The following is an 18,842-nucleotide window of genomic DNA, read 5'->3' as shown; positions in this document are numbered from 1 at the left end:
TAAACCGTGGTCCTCCCTCACCGGGCCCTTGCGGTGGCTGCACCAAGTTTCAGTGCTTCCCTCAGCACGTACTCCTGCAGCCGAGAACGTGCCAGTCGGCAGCATTCTCCCACGGACACCTCCATTTGCTGGTAGACCATCAAGTTTTGGGCCGACCAAAGAGCGTCTTTCACTGAGTTGATGATCTGCCAGCAGCACTGTGGGAGACCTCCCGCAGAGAGTCCTCTGTTACGCAGCTGCTGGGGATGCAGCACTGTGTGTCCCCGGGAACAGCCCGCAGAGAGTCCTCTGTTACGCAGCTGCTGGGGATGAAATGTGACACTAGCCCTTTGATCTACCTCTACACCTTCTCCGCAAACCCACAGTGTGCAAAGTAAAAAGTGATAGTCATTCAAGTTATTGAATTTATTGTTAAAACAAGTGCAGTCATCAGTGAAATGAGGCATTAAAATGTCTCCTTAACTTCTTCCTTTCAGACTTGTTGGGAGTTTTTGACTATCGCAGCCTACATCCAGCTGCTTAAGCATGTATCATAGAAGACAGAGGTTAGTGTTGGAGGGGTGTTTTAATAATCAAATGTCTATCTCCAGTGGTGTTCTGCAGGGATCAGTGCTCGGATCTATAAACGATATGCATGAAAAATTTAGGTGGTCTAATTGGGAGATTTGAAGACATGAAAATTAGTAACGTTAACAAAGGATATAGCAAAAGACTTATCTTTTGCTATGCCATATTTCGAGTATTGCATGCAGTTCTGGTCACCACACTACAGGAAAGATTCAGCCTTGGATATAGCGCAGAACAGGTTCAGCAGAATTTTGTCTGGATTGGAATGTATTAATTATAAGATGAGGTTGGGCAAACTTATTATTTTCTGTGGAGCTTTGAAGGATGAGGGGTAGAAGTGCATGAAATTATGAGAGCTGTAAAGAGGGTACATGGTCATTCTTTTTCCCAAAATGGAAAGGTCAAATACTAGAGAGCTTAGGTCTAATTATTATTGTGAGCAGTTCATAAGTTTTTAATCAAACAATCTGTTATGGAATCCTAATGACATAGGTCAATGCCATAGCTGAAAGTAAGAGGAAATTTTAATAATAAAGGCTTTCAGTGTTAATTCTGTGCATCAATTTTTTATACATAGGTTACAGAGTCATAAATCAATGTTCCAAATAATGTAAAATAATGTAAATAAATTGGCAAGTGTTATAAATTCATTATTTGAAAAAAACATGAAAAAAGATATTGCAGGATTGAGCAAATTTAATCAATGGAAAGAGTACAGATATTTGTGGTATCTGGATAAATCCATTTCATACAAAAGGTAGGCATGAGACTGCAGATGCCGAATCTGGGGCAGTGACGTGGGTGGAACTCAGCCAGTATCTCTGAGGGGAAATGGACAGTAAAGGCTTTGGGTTGAGAGCAAGTCCAGATGAAGAGTCTCAACCTGGAATGTTAACTGCACATTTCCCTCCGTATGTCGGTATCCCTGCAAGCGCAAATGGTACACCTGTCCCCACACCTCCCCCCTTACCACCATTCCAGGCCCCAGACAGTCCTTCCAGGTGAGGCAACACTTCACCTGTGAGTCTGCTGGAGTCGTCTGTTGCATCCGGTGCTCCCAGTGTCGCCTTCTCTACATCGGCGAGACCCAACGCAGATTGGGGGACCGCTTTGTCGAGCACCTACGCTCCGTCCGTCACCGGACCTTCCGGTTGCCACCCACTTCAACTCTGCCTCTCATTCCCATTTGGATATGTCCATACATGGCCTCCTCTACTGCCATGATGAGGCCAAACTCAGGTTGGAGGAGCAACACCTCACCTACTGTCTGGGTAGCCTCCAGCCTGGTGGTATGAACATTGAATTCTCCAATTTCCAGTAATTCCCTCCCCCTCCCCCTCCCCCTCCCCCTCCCATTCCCCTATCCCAGGTCCCTCTCTGTCTCTCTCCCCTTTCAACTTTCTGCTTCTTTATCTCTACAGTTCTTTCATGCTTATCCCCTCCCCCTCCCCCCTTTATCTTCCCTCTGATTGGTTTTCCACCTGGCGCCTCTAGGCCCTACCCCCTCCCCTATCTCTATTACTGGGCTTCGGTCCTCTCTTCCCTCCTATTCCTGATGAAGGGTCTCAGCCCAAAACGTTGGCTACTCTTTTCTTACGGATGCTGCCTGACCTGCGTTCTTCCAGCATTGTGTACGTATCCCTCCGTACGTGCCTGATCCACGGTGTTCCTCGCACCTTTGGTGCTGATACAGATGGCAACTTTATTTACCAAAATTAATGGTTGAAAACATTCAAATATAAGTTTTGTAAAGTGTGTTTATTTTGTTGCATATTCCTATTAAACTTTGTCAGTGAATATAATTTGCATTTATGCAATTGTTCCATTGTAAGACCTTTACTCATTCATTATGATCATTTGACTTTGTGTCCTATCTGTTAACCCTCCACTCAATCTAGACTTGTGTATTATATACACTGCTGGCCTAGGCACCTTGAACTAAATGCACTTGAACTTCATCAAGCACAATCAGATAGTGTTCCTCTACTCATTATTCGGAGAACAACATGGAACTGCCAAAACCAGTTTCTTTCCTCCACTCCAGCTATCTTTTAAACCCTTCGGTCCCAATTTGAGAAACCACTGTTTTCTTTATACCAGATAGAAATCAAATGACCAAATGCAATTTATCTCTTCTGCACACAAAACCAAAACTCCTTTCAAGAATAGAAAATAAATAAAACTGCAGACGTTGGATATAATTTTTGTTTTGGTCATCACTCCTTCCCTCACTTTTGCTTTGAAAACGGACACGCCTCCACTGTTTTCATCCGGTTCTGAGGAAGTCTCCCTGACTTGAAGAGTTAACCAGTTTTTCTTTCCACGGGTGCTGTTCAGCATTCTCTGTTTCTTTTTCCAATATGTATCATTTTAATGTGGTTTTGTTACCTGCAATTTTGATTATTCCAATACCATTTTAACTGTTCCCATACTGCCCTGCTTATTTGTATCTTGGGGAAAATCATCAACAGATTTGGAATATTACTCAGTTCTGATTCTTACTGGAAACCTATATTCACTGGCCCCTTTGCAGGAAAAGAATAATCCTTCTGGATAACAATCCCCTACCTTTGCAACAAGTCTCCAGCAGACACGGTTTCACTGGCTCTCCAATGTACTTTGGAGCACCTAGACAACAGCAAGGTATACGTCAAGCTGCTAATAATCAATTACAGTATAGCTTGACATTGAATACCAGTAAACCCCCACAAACTTCTAAACTTGGGCCTCTATACCCACCTCTGCACTGGATCCTCAGCTTCCTCATCAGGAAAACCACAATCGAGGCAGTTTGGTGATAACATCTCCTCCTCACTGATAATCAGCACAGATGCAGCCCACTGCTCTACTCTGTTTACCCTCGTGATTGTGTGGCTAAGCATAGCTCAAGCACCATCTATAAATTCAAAGAAAACACCCACTGTTGGTAGAAATCCCAGAAGGTGATGAGGAGGGTCACAGGAATGAGATAGATCGCCTCACACTCATTGTGAGCAAGTTCAAGGGCTTGATGATGAACATCAGGAAGGACGAATTGGGAGATTACACTCCAGTCTTCATTGATGGGTCAGTGGTGGAAAGGGTGAGTAGCTCACAGTTCCTGGGTGTCAGTATCTTAGAGGATCTATTCTGGGTCCTACACATTGATGCATTCTTGAAGAATGCACATCGGCAGCACTGGTTTCATCAGGAGTTTGAGGATATCTGGTATGTCACTAAAAACTCCTGCTAATTTCTGTAGAGCACGACTGGTATTGAGACTTCAGTGCACAGGATGACAGGGGACTGCAGAGGGTTGTATACTCACCCAGCTCCTCCACAGTCACAACCCCATCTACCATCAAGGACATCTTCAAGATGTAGAGCCTCATGAAAATGGCATCTTTCATTAAGGACTTGTGGCATCTGGAACATGTTCTCTTCTCATTACTGCCACCAGGGAAGAGGTGTAGGAGCTTGGAAATGATCAACAATCCAGGAACAGCTTCTTCCCCACCTTCATCAGATTTCTGAATGCTTCATAAACACTGTGACATTATTATTTTAATTGTATTTGTTTTTATTTTATAATTTCAGGTCTTCACACTGTCTAGCTGGTGCAAAACGACGTTTCATGTCATATAAGAAAGTGATAATAACCTGGCTTCTGATTCTTTTTAACATCCAGTGATTCCACCACAAAGCTAAGTCCTATTTAATAGTGGAGTTACCTCTGATGATTAAGGAGATTACTATATCACGTCACTTCCAATGAGTAATGTCTGCGGTTTGTAATCCTTTCATTGGCTAACCACGATCCGTCAATAAATTAAATCACCTTTCCTTCGGAAATACATGAACCATTTCTGTGGTTTAGGTGCACCAATCTTTTTTATTGTTGGCTACCTTTCAAGTAGTACTCAACAGCATGATGCACAAGATGCTTGTCAGCGGCGATGAGTGAAACTTATCTGACAATTTTTGGAACCATGACAAAACATCAATACATTGTATTGCACAAAATAATGTGAAAATTGTTGTTTATTATCATCTCTCCTGAGAAAAGATGACTATTTATGACCTACATGAACCAATGTTTGGGCATTTATCACCCTTAACCTAGAGGAGGTTACATGGTCAGCACAACATTCTGGGCCTAAGGGCCTGTAATGTGCTGTAGATTTCTATGTTCTATGTTCTTATTGGAGGAACCTTTCCTTGGCATGGCCTCATGCAGGGGATGTCATGACTGACAAATGCTTTAGAGTTCTGTGGAAAAACTACCAACCAGAGGGTATAGAAAGGAAGCAGAAGGTCTATTCCATTTGGATTTTCAAAGGCATTTGATAAGGTGTCACACCAAAGATTACTTTTCAAGGTAAAAGTTATCACCGTGGAGAGGGAAGCGACTATCCAGCAGGAAGCAATGAGTAGAGATAAAGGGATTATTTTAGGTTTTGGAACCTGTAATTGGTAGGATGTCACGGGATTAGTGTGGGACTGTAACTGTTAAGGAAAGGAAATACACTGTAATGGAGGAAGGTAAGCAGTGACGAGAATACGGACAGTTTACAGAGTGATGCTAGTAGGTAAAGGGAGTGGGCAAAAAGTTGATATGAACTCTCACTTGGAGAAAGTGTAGTTTATTTCAGGAGGAAGAATAATGAACAACTTATTATTTATGAAGAAAACCTGCAGCACAAATGGCTTTGGTGGCCCTGGTACATGAAACATAAACAGCTGGCAGATACAGCAGGTAATTGGAAAGATTAATGGAATGTTGGTTTGTATGGGAGTATAAAAGTATTACTCCAACAGTACAAGGCGTAAGTGAGATAAGCTATGTACAAAGTTATCTCTGTGGGAGATGTTTGTGCTTGTGGAACACTCTTGGACTAGGAGGCATCTATTTAATATTCAGATGGGGACAACTCTCTGGAATTCCTTGCTCTCCTGTAATTAATAACTAGAGAGGCATGATGTGTGGTTTGATGAAAGGCCCAGTGTGTCATGCACAATACTATAAAAATTGAAAAGTGTGTGGAAAGTGACAAGCTAAATCAAAGAGTATCACTGAAATGATGCCAAACAGATTTCAAAATGCTAGAGATTGAAACAGAAAGGGCAAACAAGAGAGATGAGCAAATCTACAGTTTGTTGAAGTTCTCATAAAGAATGTATTGAAGTAGCAATGGTACTTTGATTTTGGCACAGTGTAAGAGCAGGGTGGAGGAAGATTGTGCAAACTTGCCGATTGGATGTGAGTGATCAACATTGTAATATTAATAATGAAAGAAAGTTGAGGTGGAAAACTTTCTGTCAGGTGGTGAGCTTTCTTCTTTAACAAAGGAAGTGCAGATTACTATGCCTCAGTAGTTCCACTGAATAAATCAATTTTGGACTAAAGGTGGATTTCATTTCCAGATTACCCTCTTTCAGAATTTTTTTTTTGACATTAATTAGATCTATGCATGTTGGTGTAAACTGAAGTCTGGCTGTTACTGGTCTAATCCATGTTTGTATAGTTATGGGAATGATAAATACAAAGCATGGTTCGTACTCTGATCACAAAATTCATGTAAAATTAAGGAACTGGATGGAATCCATATTCATGGGAAGGTACCTGTCAACTACTGACAACAGAAACTACCTTGAATGTTTACCCTGAAGTTTAGTTACTTCGAGAAAGAGCGCCACAGCAGCATAGCAGTTAATGTGACACTATTACAGCTTGGGTGTTCCAGAGTTTGGAGTTCAATTCTGGAGTCACCTGTAAAGAGTTTGTATGTTCTCTCTGTGAACCATGTGGGTTTCCTCCCACAGTCCAACGACGTACTGGTTAGTAGACTAGTGTTAAATAGGTGGGTTGCTGGGCAGTGTGGCTTCTCGGGCAGGAAGTGTCTGTTCTGTGTTGTTTCAATAAATATAACAGATACAATGGGCACATGAAATCATGTCATTTTATACTGAAGACTTTTTGGAACTATCTTTATTTCTTGCTCAGAAACTGAAGGGAGATAGAGAGGTACTGAAATTCTCTGTGACTAAGTCACTAGACGAATTAATTTTATATTGTTTATGTAGTTGACATGGTGCAGTAGGCAGTGAATAGTGTTCTAATTTCCAAATGTTGACATGAAGTTCAAAATAATGCTAGTATAGGCATAGGTCTACAAAGAGTGATCAACATATATTGAATGGTCCTCTTAACAGATAGGGGAGGCAAAATCTCTGGAGTTCATTATGGGAGGATTCCATCTTATAATAATAGAAAGCATGGTAGAGGAGGCTATGAATGTATATTAATATACATATATATCTAATGTATATTAGTTAAATTTGATTTTAATGTATGTTATAATCTTTTTGATTGTCACAAGACAGAGTATTTTCTGCAATGCAGTTCAGTGTACCCAGGAATTCAGTCATTTGCTTTTCAAAATACAGTTTCCCCTGTAAATAAATGAGATCACAGAGCAAAATTAGAACGTCACATGGAATAAATATGTTCTAGTCAGTGTGTTCATGTTATGAAGTTGTGAAATAATCCTGATACATATCAAACACGAGGAAATCTGCAGATGCTGGAAATTCAAGCAACACACACAAAATGCTGGTGGAATGCTTCGTCCGGGTCTCGGCCCGAAACGTCGACAGCGCTTCTCTCTATAGATGCTGCCTGGCCTGCTGTGTTCCACCAGAATTTTGTGTGTGCTAATACATATAATCTCAGTTGATTCATGAACTCTTCCATATTCCATTTCACAGGTTGAAGGGACGATGATCCTGGTGCAGATCCTGTGACATATGGAACAAGTTACATTGAATGTTCGTGAAGATATCGTGTTTGTCCATGTTACAAAACCACCTGCATCAAAGGAGAGCCAATTCGGAGGTTTCGTTACATCCTAAAGAAAATCCCAGGAGTTCAGTGGGCAAGAATTCCATTTTTCTTCACGGACAAAACCTGTGCGTTGGTTGCCCTGAGCACCTTCTTTACTAATTCATGAGCCAGAGGGATGCAGTTGCTCAGCTTTCAGAACGGCTTCTCATAGCTGCACACAAAGGCCAGACGGAGAATGTTGTGCAGCTCATCAACAAGGGGGCCAGAATAGCTGTCACCAAGGTAACAGCATCAAGTGTTTGTGTGCTTGCCTGTGTCTCTATGTCTCCATTGTCTAACTTGGATGCTTCAGATTAGTCACTCATTTCTCCTATACTAAGTGGCATTGTTAACCCCCAGACACAGAGCTTGACTTTTAACAGATTACGCTCAGAAAAAGTATGAACATTCCCGATTTGAAATTGCACTTCACTTGCAGAAATTAGAATTGAAAACTTCTTTATTTTTGATTCACTTTTAAGATACTTCATGGTTTTTATAAATGTTCAGCAAAATGGGTGTACTTGATTATTGACAGAGATGCATTACTTTCAATATATGAAAAAGTATAACTATAATTATGTGAATATGCAGAATGATATTAACTTAGCGTGATTTCCACCAGAATATCACTGTTGCATTCTTCTTGGCACATCTCACAAACAATGTGAATTGTTAGAGACAAGCTTTAATATATCTGTAGCAGAAGACACATTCTTATTTATGGAGTTAAATGGTTTGATTTTCTGTTATTTGTATAATAGCAGAAGAGACTAGCATTAAATCAAAGTCCCTTTCCAATTATCAATTCAACTTCTACGTTGTTTCTATGGACCTTTTTATGTGAACAAGTTGTTAGCCTCACTTTCATTCTCTTTTAGGAAGACTAACTAGGTACAATGCTGTGGCCACCATTTTGCTGCCATTAGATGTGAGTTTCTACCCAGCTAGAATCAGAAAATGCTTGCAATAGCTTCACTGCCCAGTCCTATGCTGTTATCTCTGGTGTGCATTGATATTTATCTCTGACCCATTTCGCCTCTACATTGTGTTCCTTAGCAGCAGCATCAGAAAACACATCTAGACCCATCTCTCTGTATCTCTCCACACTGTTTAAATTGTCAGACTACTAACCCAGCATCCATTTCTGGATTAAGAGATACTTCCTCCAGTCAATGGGAAGTCCAATGGCGTTGCCTTAAATTCAAGACAAAAACTCAATTCCTTCGCTAAGGAGACATTGCTTTGTGGATCCAGAACTGGCTTGCCCACAGAAGGCAAAGAGTGGTTGTAGACGGGTCATATTCTGCATGGAGGTTGGTGACCAGTGGTGTGCCTCAGTGGTCTGTTCTGGGACCCTTGCACTTTGTGATTTTTATAAATGACCTGGATGAGGAAGTGGAGGGATGGGTTAGTAAGTTTGCAGATGACACAAAGGTTGGAGGTGTTGTGGATAGTGTGGAGGGCTGTCAGGTGTTACAGTGGGACATTGATAGGATGCAAAACTGGGCTGAGAAGTGGCAGATGGAGTTCAACCCAGATAAGTGTGAAGTGGTTCATTTTGGTAGGTCAAATATGATGGCAGAATATAGTATTAATGGTAAGACTCTTGGCAGTGTGGAGGATCAGAGGGATCTTGGGGTCTGAGTCCATAGGATGCTCAAAGCAGCTGCGCAGGTTGACTCTGTGGTTAAGAAGGCATACGGTGTATTGGCCTTCATCAATCGTGGAATTGAATTTAGGAACTGAGAGGTAATATTGCAGCTATATAGGACCCTGGTCAGACCCCACTTGGAGTACTGTGCTCAGTTCTGATCGCCTCACTACAGGAAGGATGTGGAAGCCATAGAAAGGGTGCAGAGGAGATTTACAAGGATGTCTGGATTGGGGAGCATGCCTTATGAGAATAGGTTGAGTGAACTCGGCCTTTTCTCCTTGGAGCGACAGAGGATGAGAGGTGACCTGATTGAGGTGTATAAGATTATGAGAGACATTGATCGTATGGATAATCAGAGGCTTTTTCCCAGGGCTGAAATGGTTGCCACAGGAGGACACAGGTTTAAGGTGCTGGGGAGTAGGTACAGAGGAGATGTCAGGGGTAAGTTTTTTACTCAGAGAGTGGTGAGTGTGTAGAATGGGCTGCCGGCAACGGTGGTGGAGGCAAATATGATAGGGTCTTTTAAGAGACCTTTTGGATAGGTACATGGAGCTTAGAAAAATAGAGGGCTATGAGTAAGCCTAGTAATTTCTAAGGTAGGGACATGTTCGGCACAACTTTGTGGGCAGAAGGGCCTGTATTGTGCTGTAGGTTTTCTATGTTTCTATGTTTTTTCTATGCTACTAATGTCATCCCTCACCTGGTGACTAACTGAGGTTGATATATACCCTCACCAGTTATGATCATAAATAACAGAGACTTGAGTTTCCAACCACTTTCATTAAACCAATCTCTTTAGTTCATTTGCCAGTAAAACCCTGATACTTTGCAATTGCAGACTTCAGTCTTGATTATTTCAATGCATCTCTCCTCTCCGTTTGCCTGTTCTCCCCCTCCACCCACCCATCCCACCAACCCCCCTTCACCCATCCCACCAACCCCCCTCCACCCATCCCACCAACCCCCCTCCACCCACCCATCCCACCAACCCCCCTTCACCCATCCCACCAACCACCCCTCCACCCATCCCACCAACCCCCCTCCACCCATCCCACCAACCCCCCTCCACCCACCCATCCCACCAACCCCCCTCCACCCACCCATCCCACCAACCCCCCTTCACCCATCCCACCAACCACCCCTCCACCCATCCCACCAACCCCCCTCCACCCATCCCACCAACCCCCCTCCACCCACCCATCCCACCAACCCCCCTCCACCCACCCATCCCACCAACCCCCCTCCACCCACCCATCCCACCAACCCCCCTTCACCCATCCCACCAACCACCCCTCCACCCATCCCACCAACCCCCCTCCACCCATCCCGCCAACCCCCCTCCACCCATCCCGCCAACCCCCCTCCACCCACCCATCCCACCAACCCCCCTCCACCCATCCCACCAACCCCCCTCCACCCATCCCACCAACCCCCCTCCACCCACCCATCCCACCAACCCCCCTCCACCCATCCCACCAACCCCCCTCCACCCATCCCACCAACCCCCCTCCACCCATCCCACCAACCCCCCTCCACCCATCCCACCAACCCCCCTCCACCCATCCCACCAACCCCCCTCCACCCATCCCACCAACCCCCCTCCACCCATCCCACCAACCCCCCTCCACCCACCCATCCCACCAACCCCCCTCCACCCATCCCACCAACCCCCCTCCACCCATCCCACCAACCCCCCTCCACCCATCCCACCAACCCCCCTCCACCCATCCCACCAACCCCCCTCCACCCATCCCACCAACCCCCCTCCACCCATCCCACCAACCATCCACCCACCCATCCCACCAACCACCCTCCACCCATCCCACCAACCCCCCTCCACCCATCCCACCAACCATCCCCCTTCACCCCCTTCTCCTCCAACCCTCCATCCCCCTTCACCCCCTTCTCCTCCAACCCTCCCTCCCCCTTCACCCCCTTCCCCTCCAACCCTCCATCCCCCTTCACCCCCTTCCCCTCCAACCCTCCATCCCCCTTCACCCCCTTCTCCTCCAACCCTCCATCCCCCTTCACCCCCTTCCCCTCCAACCCTCCATCCCCCTTCACCCCCTTCTCCTCCAACCCTCCATCCCCCTTCACCCCCTTCTCCTCCAACCCTCCATCCCCCTTCACCCCCTTCTCCTCCAACCCTCCATCCCCCTTCACCCCCTTCTCCTCCAACCCTCCATCCCCCTTCACCCCCTTCTCCTCCAACCCTCCATCCCCCTTCACCCCCTTCCCCTCCAACCCTCCCTCACTGATTGTCCAGACTCTGCTACATAGTGATTATTTTATGACCCGGTTTCATTCACTCAACCTCCCTAAACTCGCAGCTAACTAATCCATTCAGCCCTCTCCACTCCTTATCATTGTAATCATATTCAGTCCTACAGTCCTCTAAGATATCCTCCAATGTTGAAGCAGAAATTGTTTCCCACTGGGAGCCTAGTCTTTAGCTGCTAACTCCTCTAAGCTCTGGAATTCTCACTCAAAATCTCCGAGTCTCTCTATTTTTCTTTTCTCTTTTGTGACACTCTATAAAATCTTTCATCCCTGAAAGGATGTCAGGGTTAACGTGTGGCCTAGAGTTTAATTTTGCACAATGGCATTCCCTCAAGGCAACATATCATTGAACTGGATTAATGCTACTGTAATGCTGAAAATAACAATAACCAACAGTATCACAGTCCGGTTTGCCAAGAATAGAATTCTAGTCACTATTCAGTAAAGTATGAATAATGTGTAGTCATTTTAATAAAAAAATCCAATCAAATAAAAAAGAGACTAAATGCAATATTACATTAGTTAACAAGGTCATTGAATCATTAAAGGGAGAAAAGTTTTGGTTGCAGTTGCTGCTTTGAAACTGTGGGCAGCATTTGCTGTGATGAATACCAGGGCTTGGTCTAAAACAGCAGAAGCCTTGAATGCTTCTTAAAAGATCTGAATTCATTCAAAACTTTTCTGTGTTGCCTAGACACCAGAAATTCTTTTAATCAAATACCTGAAGCAGAGCTGCGGCTGGTGTCCAAGTGCTTATGAAAGGGTTTCTGTTCACTGGTGTTGTCACAAACTTTTTCCATATGCTTCAGAGCAGGGTCCTGATTTGGTGTTTCAACAGACATTAATGTAGTTCCCTGGATAGCAATTCATTGTGTGTGCAAAACCGCCAATCATTTTGGCTCATTATTTTTCTAAAATACTTGTGTGTTCTCAAAGATAATGTTTTTAGTACTTTCATTAATGGACTATAGCTGTTAAACAGATCATGACCAGTAAATTTTATATTAAATACTCTTTATATTATTAGTGTAACAAGATATAAATGCAGTTGTCTCCAGAACTCTGATACTCACACCCATTACTCTTGCACTTTCTGACTATTTTGGTGCCTTGTTAGTTCCAGACTCTTACAATTGTTTTTAGTTCCTCTATGGTCTTGTCCCTTTTTATCCCTGTAATCTTCCTTAGCTCTATAAGCTATGGAGATTTTTAAAAATAGTTTCAATACAGGATATGTGTCATCCTGACAGTGCTGGTGTTAAATGCCCAACCCTAATTTTCCTTCAAAATATGGTGGTGTATCACTATCTTGGAGTACTGCAGACTTTGTACTGAAAGCAGGTCTATGCTGCTGTTAGATAGTTAAATCCTGGATCAAGATCCTACAAGGAAAAGGTGTTTGTGTACTTTCAATCCAGAAGTATTGTAGGAAAGGAGATGAGCTCTGGACATGGATCAACACATTGAATTAGGGTATTATACCCATTAGTGAGACATGGTTGCAGAAGGGGCAGGGGGGGCAGGTCAGCTTTCTGAGGTTTCATTGTTTTTGTTGTGACAGAGCGGGAGGGATTAAAGGAGGAGGGGTGGCATTACTAGTCAGGGAAAATGTCACGGCAGTGCTCAGTCAGGACAGACTGGAGAATTCATCTAGTGGGGCTTTACAGGTGAAACTGAGAAATAAGGAAAGTATGACCAAGTTAATGGGGCTACAGTATTGACCACTCAACAGTCCACGAGATTTAGAGGAATACATTTCTGGAGAGATTGCCCGCTGTTGCAACAAACATAAGGTTGTTGTAGGAGGTGATTTTAACTTTCCACGTATCGACTGGGACTGCCATACTGTAAAAGAACTAGATGGGAAAAGAGTTTGTCAAATGCTTTCAGGAAAGTTTCCTTAATCAGTACATTGAAGTTCCAACAAGAGGGTGTGTGTTACTTGATCTGCTATGAGGGAATGAGACAGAGCAGGTGACAGAGGTTTGTGGAGGGAACACTTTGCATCTAGTAATCATAATGTCATTAATTTCAAATTAAATATGGCAAAAGATAGGTCTGGTCTGCGGGTTGAGATTCTAAACTGGAGAAAGGCCAAATTTGATAGTATCAGAAAGGATCTGGCAAGTGTGGATAGGGACAAGGCTGTTTTCTGGCAAAGGTGTACTTAGTAAGTGTGAGCCCTTCAAAAGTGAAAGCTTGTATGTGCCTGTTGGAATAAAATGTAAAGATAACAGGTTTAGAGAGCCTTGGTTTTCAATTAATTTTGAGGCCCTGGTTTAGAAAAAGATGGGGTGCATTGCAGGTAGGTACAAATGAGAGATTTTATGGAATACAAGAAATGCAAGTGACCACCTAAGAAAGAAATCAGGAGGGCTAAAAGAAGGCATGACCGTGCCCTAGTAGATGAGGTGAAGGAAAATCCTAAGGGATTCTACAGATACGTTAAGAGCAAAAGAATTGTAAAGGACAAAATTGGTCCTCGAGCAGATCAGAATAGTCGTAGAAACATTTTGAATTGAAAGGCATGGACAGAGTGGATGTGGCAAAGTTGTTTCCCATGGTGGGGGAGTCTAGTGTGCGAGGACATGACTTGAGGGTTGCAGGGCGCCCATTCAGAACAGAGATGCAAAAAAAAATTTTTAGCCAGAGGGTGGTGAATCTATGGAATTTGTTGCCACGGGCAGCAGTGGAGGCCAAGTCATTGGGTGTATTTAAGGCAGAGATTGATAGGTATCTGAGTAGTCAGGGCATCAAAGGTTATGGTGAGAAGGAGGGGAATGAGGCTAGAGGGGAGATTGGATCAGCTCATGATGAAATGGGGGAGCAGACTCGATGGGCCAAATGGCCGACTTCTGCTCCTTTGTCTTACGGTCTTATGGTCTAGTCATCTGTGCAGGGAGCCCAAAAAAGATGGGGGAGATCTTAAATGGATTTTTTTGCATCTGTATTTTCTGAGAAGATGGACACAGAGTCTCTAGAAATGAGGCAAAGCTGTGGCGGGGTAACGGACCCTATACAGATTACAGAGGAGACAGTGTATGCTGTCATGAGGCAAATTAGGGTGTACAGGAGTTGTATAAGACATTGGTTCGACCTAATATAGAGTATTGTGTACAGTTTTTGCCATGGCCTACAGGAAAGATGTAATAAGGTTGAAAGAGTACAGAGAAAATTTACAAGGATGTTGCTGAGACTGGAGGACCTCTGTTATAATGAAAGATTGAATAGGTTAGGACTTTATTCCTTGGAACATAGAAGATTGAGGGAAGATTTGATAGAAATATCCAAAATTATGAGGGGTAGAGATAGGGTAAGTGCAAGCAGGCTTTTTCCACTGAGGTTCGGTAGGACTACAACCTGAGGTCACGGGTTAAGGGTGAAAGGTGAGAAGTTTAAGGAGAACACGAGGAAATCACAAGCAAGAGAAAATCTGCAGATGCTGAAAATCCAAGGAACACACACAAAATACTGGAGGAACTCAACAGGCCAGGCAGCATCTGTGGAAAGAAGTACAGTTGATTTTTCAGGCTAAAACCATTATCTCCGTCCTGCCGAAGGGTTCTGGCCCGAAACATCAACTGTACTTTTTTCCATAGATGCTTCTTGGCCAGCTGGAATATCATCAAATAAAAACTAACACCACATCATACTACAAAATATTAGGATACATGACCTTAGTCAAAGTAATAGATTTTAAAGTATATTCCTTCAGAGGAGAGAACCTGATGACAAAGCTGTCAATTGATTAAATTCGGAGATGTCCAAGATGCTGGAATTGTAGGGCAGATATCTCTTTGAGGAGCAAAGATATCTTTATATTACAACATTTACTAAATAGTTGTATTCATTAAAACCTTTGTGGATGAGTGTGTCCCTACAAAGACTTACTGTACATTCCCAAGCCAAAAGCCATGGACGAACCAGGAGGTACATTGTCTACTGAAGGCTAGATCTGTGGCATTTAAATCTAGTGACTCAAATCTGTACCAGAAAACCAGGTATGATTTGTGGAGGGCCATTTCAGGGGTGAAGAGCCAATCTTGAATAAGGTTGGAGGTGACATCAGGTGTACAACACTCTGGCAGTGTTTGGAAGACATTATTTCCTACAAAGCGAAATCCAATAGCATGAATAGCAACGATGAGTTCATCTGGTAGTGAAGCAATGCCTTCTATGCCTGCTTTGAAAGGGAGAATATAATTACAGCTGTAAAGATTCCAGCTGCACTTGATGACCCTTGATCTCTGTCTCAGAGGCCAATGTTAGGCTGTCTTTAAAGAGGTGAACCCTCGCAAGGTGGAAGGTCCCAGTGGAGTACCTGGTAAGGCTCTGAAAACCCGTGCCAACCAGCTGGCGGGAGTATTCAAAGACATTTTCAACCTATCACTGCTACGGGCGTAGTTCCCACTTCAAAAAGGCAACAATTATACCAGTGCCTAAGCAGAATAATGTGAGCTGTCTTAATGACTGTCACCCGGTGGCACTCGCATCTACAGTGATGAAATGCTTTGAGAGGTTGGTTGTAACTAGACTGAACTCCTACCACAGCAAGAACCTGGACCCACTGCAATTTGCCTACCGCCACAATAGGTCAACGGCAGAGGCAATCTCAATGGCTCTTCACACAGCCTTAGACCACCTGGACAACACAAACACCTATGTCAGGGTGCTGTTCATCGACCTTAGCTCAGCATTTAATACCATCATTCCCACAATCCTGATTGAGAAGTTGCAGAACCTGGGCCTCTGTACCTTCCTCTGCAATTGGATCCTCGACTTCCTAACCAGAAGACCACAATTTGTGCGGATTGGTGATAACATCTCCTCCTCGCTGATGTATCAAACTGATGCACCTCGAGTGTGTGCTTAGCCCACTGCTCTACTCTCTATATACACATGACTATGTGGCTAAGCATAGCTCAAATACCATCTATAAATCTGCTGATAATACAACCATTGTTGGTAGAATCTCAGGTGGTGACGAGAGGGCATACAGGAGTGAGATATGCCAACGAGTGGAGTGGTGTCACAACAACAACCTGGCACTCAACGTTAGTAAGACGAAAGAGCTGATTGTGAACTTCAGGAAGGGTAAGATGAAGGAGCACATACCAGTCCTCATAGAGGGATCAGAAGTGGAGAGAGTGAGCAGTTTCAAGTTCCTGGGTGTCAAGATCTCTGAGGATCTAACCTGGTCCTAACATATTGATGCAGTTATTAAGAAGGCAAGACAAATGACTATACTTCATTAGGAGTTTGAAGAGATTTGGTATGTCAACAAATACACTCAAAAGCTTCTATAGTTGTACCGTGGAGAACATTCTGACAGGCTGCATCACTGTCTGGTATGGGGGAGGGGGGTGCTACTGCACAGGACCGAAAGAAGCTGCAGAGGGTTGTAAATTTAGTTGACTCCATCTTGGGTACTAGCCTACAAAGTACCCAGGACATCTTCAAGGAGCGGTGTCTCAGAAAGGCAGCGTCCATTATTAAGGACCACCAGCATCCAGGGCATGCCCTTTTCTCGCTGATACTATCAGGTAGGAGGTACAGAAGCCTGAAGGCACACACTCAGTGATTCAGGAACAACTTCTTCCCCTCTACCATCCGATTCCTAAATTGACATTGAACCCATGAACACTACCTCACTTTTTAAGTATATATTATTTCTGTTTTTTGCACGATTTTTAATCTACTCAATATACGTATACTGTAATTAATTTGCTTATTTATTATTATTATTTTCTTTTTCTTCTATATTGCATTGAACTGCTGCTGCTAAGTTAACAGATTTCACAACATATGCTGGTGATAATAAACCTGTTTCTGATTCTGATATTAAATAGTTGTATTTACAGTGTTTCCTTCAATATTTTAATTAAATTTATTATAACACAAAAACTAAAATATAAGGTATTAATTTGACTGTTCCTAACCATTGTTGTGTGGTTTAGTTCCTACCATGGTCTGTGTTTAGTTTAACGGAATCTCATTGCTGGTTTTGGAAAACTAAACCACTGAAGTTCAGTAATCTTTCCCTCAGGGTGCATCGAGGGATTAATCTTCGAATCCTAGAGACCCAAACATTTTTGGAGAACTGACAACTCTAGCCAGAGCATATTCAATAGGAAGTCACAAAATGAATAAAATCAACAAAGGCCATAATCCTCCTCCTTACAAGTTTGTTCCTAATGGAAGCAAAAACCAAACAAAAAACAGTGAAAGATTATCTGTGGGAGGCTTGTTGTGACATATACTCTACTTTTAGTAATGGTATCTATTTACGTATTCTCTCTGCTGTTCAGGTTTCATGCTGCTCTTTTTGCATTGTCTACCTCTTATTTGCTTCCCTCTCATGAACCAAGGAGCATTTATTTCCCTGTACATCAGTGGCAGCTAGTGTCAAGATAAATGAACAAAGTCTTTACCTGAAATATTAAATTTGTATTTCTTTCATTGAAGCTGCCTCAGCTGCTGAATATTTCTGGCAATTTCTGTTTTTTCTGCAAGCGAAGTTTGTATTCCCTAGAACATTGGAAGTGATGTGTTTTGTAAGAATTTTGAAAAACAAGATAGACTTGATCCATGGTGGGGAATTGATGACCAGGGACATTACAAAATGACTACTCAGTAAGGAAGTTAGGAAATACTTTGTTGCACAAAGACTGATTGAAGTCTGAAATTTTCTCCTGGAGAATTTGTTACTTAAGTTGGCAACTTAAAAACTGAAGGAAATTGATTTTTGCTAGACAAGATTACAAAGTGACATGGATCCTCACCAGGTGAGTTGAAGAGCGATTGCCTTATGCTTGTCTCACTGCTGTTGGGCGGCTGGGAACTTAAAAAGTTTCAAATGGACTATTTGAAGTTATGGTTTAGTTGACGCTGTGCCCCAAAAGTTACTATAAAAATAATTAGAATGCAAGAGTAGGATGCTTACACTCATTTGGGGTTTTGTTTGTACAAGAGTATTTACAATGGAAGGATATAGTCTCACTAATGATTTTGAAAAAATATGGAACTCTTTACACAGAGAATGCAAAGGAGTAGTCTTTTCAGGGAGCACTGCTTGTGGGTTTTTGAGGTTATGTTAAGTTTTAATGCACTGTTTTATATTTCAATGCTCAATTGAATTGGAGATGGGGAATGACAAGTCAGGGTTTCTAAGCCCTGTAGTCTTTGCAACTCCTACAGATGCATGATTTGGGTTTACAGTCACTGGCAACTTAACTCACCTTACTGGCAGCTATATAGAGTCATCGCATGCTCTCATGTAATTTTCCACAGATTATCAAATATTATTTGATAGATTGGTACTTCAATTGAGAAATAAAATATTTGAAGAAAGAAACTGCAATATGATGTATAATTTACACAGTAAAATTCCAAACAAACTTTAGAATGAATGCATTCAATGTTCAGACACACATCTTGTGAAATTGGATGCAAGTAAAATATACCGTCCAAATGAAC

The 18,842-nt window shown here is 42.9% G+C and overlaps 1 protein-coding gene across 6 annotated transcripts in view; it reads left to right on the top strand.

Annotated features, from left to right (window-relative positions):
• Nucleotides 1-18,842, top strand: part of ankrd6b (ankyrin repeat domain 6b) — a 184,907-nt gene that overhangs the window by 97,345 nt on the left and 68,720 nt on the right. For 5 of the 6 annotated variants that reach the window (XM_073056380.1, XM_073056381.1, XM_073056376.1 and 2 more), the window contains one exon: nucleotides 7,315-7,672. In XM_073056380.1, the coding sequence (XP_072912481.1) occupies nucleotides 7,553-7,672 (120 nt within the window). In that variant the 5' untranslated portion in view covers nucleotides 7,315-7,552. Of the gene's footprint in view, nucleotides 1-476; nucleotides 546-7,314; nucleotides 7,673-18,842 lie in introns of all 6 variants that reach the window. The other variant, XM_073056378.1, reaches the window with a different exon arrangement.

This window comes from Hemitrygon akajei, chromosome 9 (genome assembly GCF_048418815.1).
Source record: "Hemitrygon akajei chromosome 9, sHemAka1.3, whole genome shotgun sequence".
Taxonomy (NCBI): domain Eukaryota; kingdom Metazoa; phylum Chordata; class Chondrichthyes; order Myliobatiformes; family Dasyatidae; genus Hemitrygon; species Hemitrygon akajei.
This window is presented reverse-complemented; position numbering and strand designations above follow the sequence as displayed.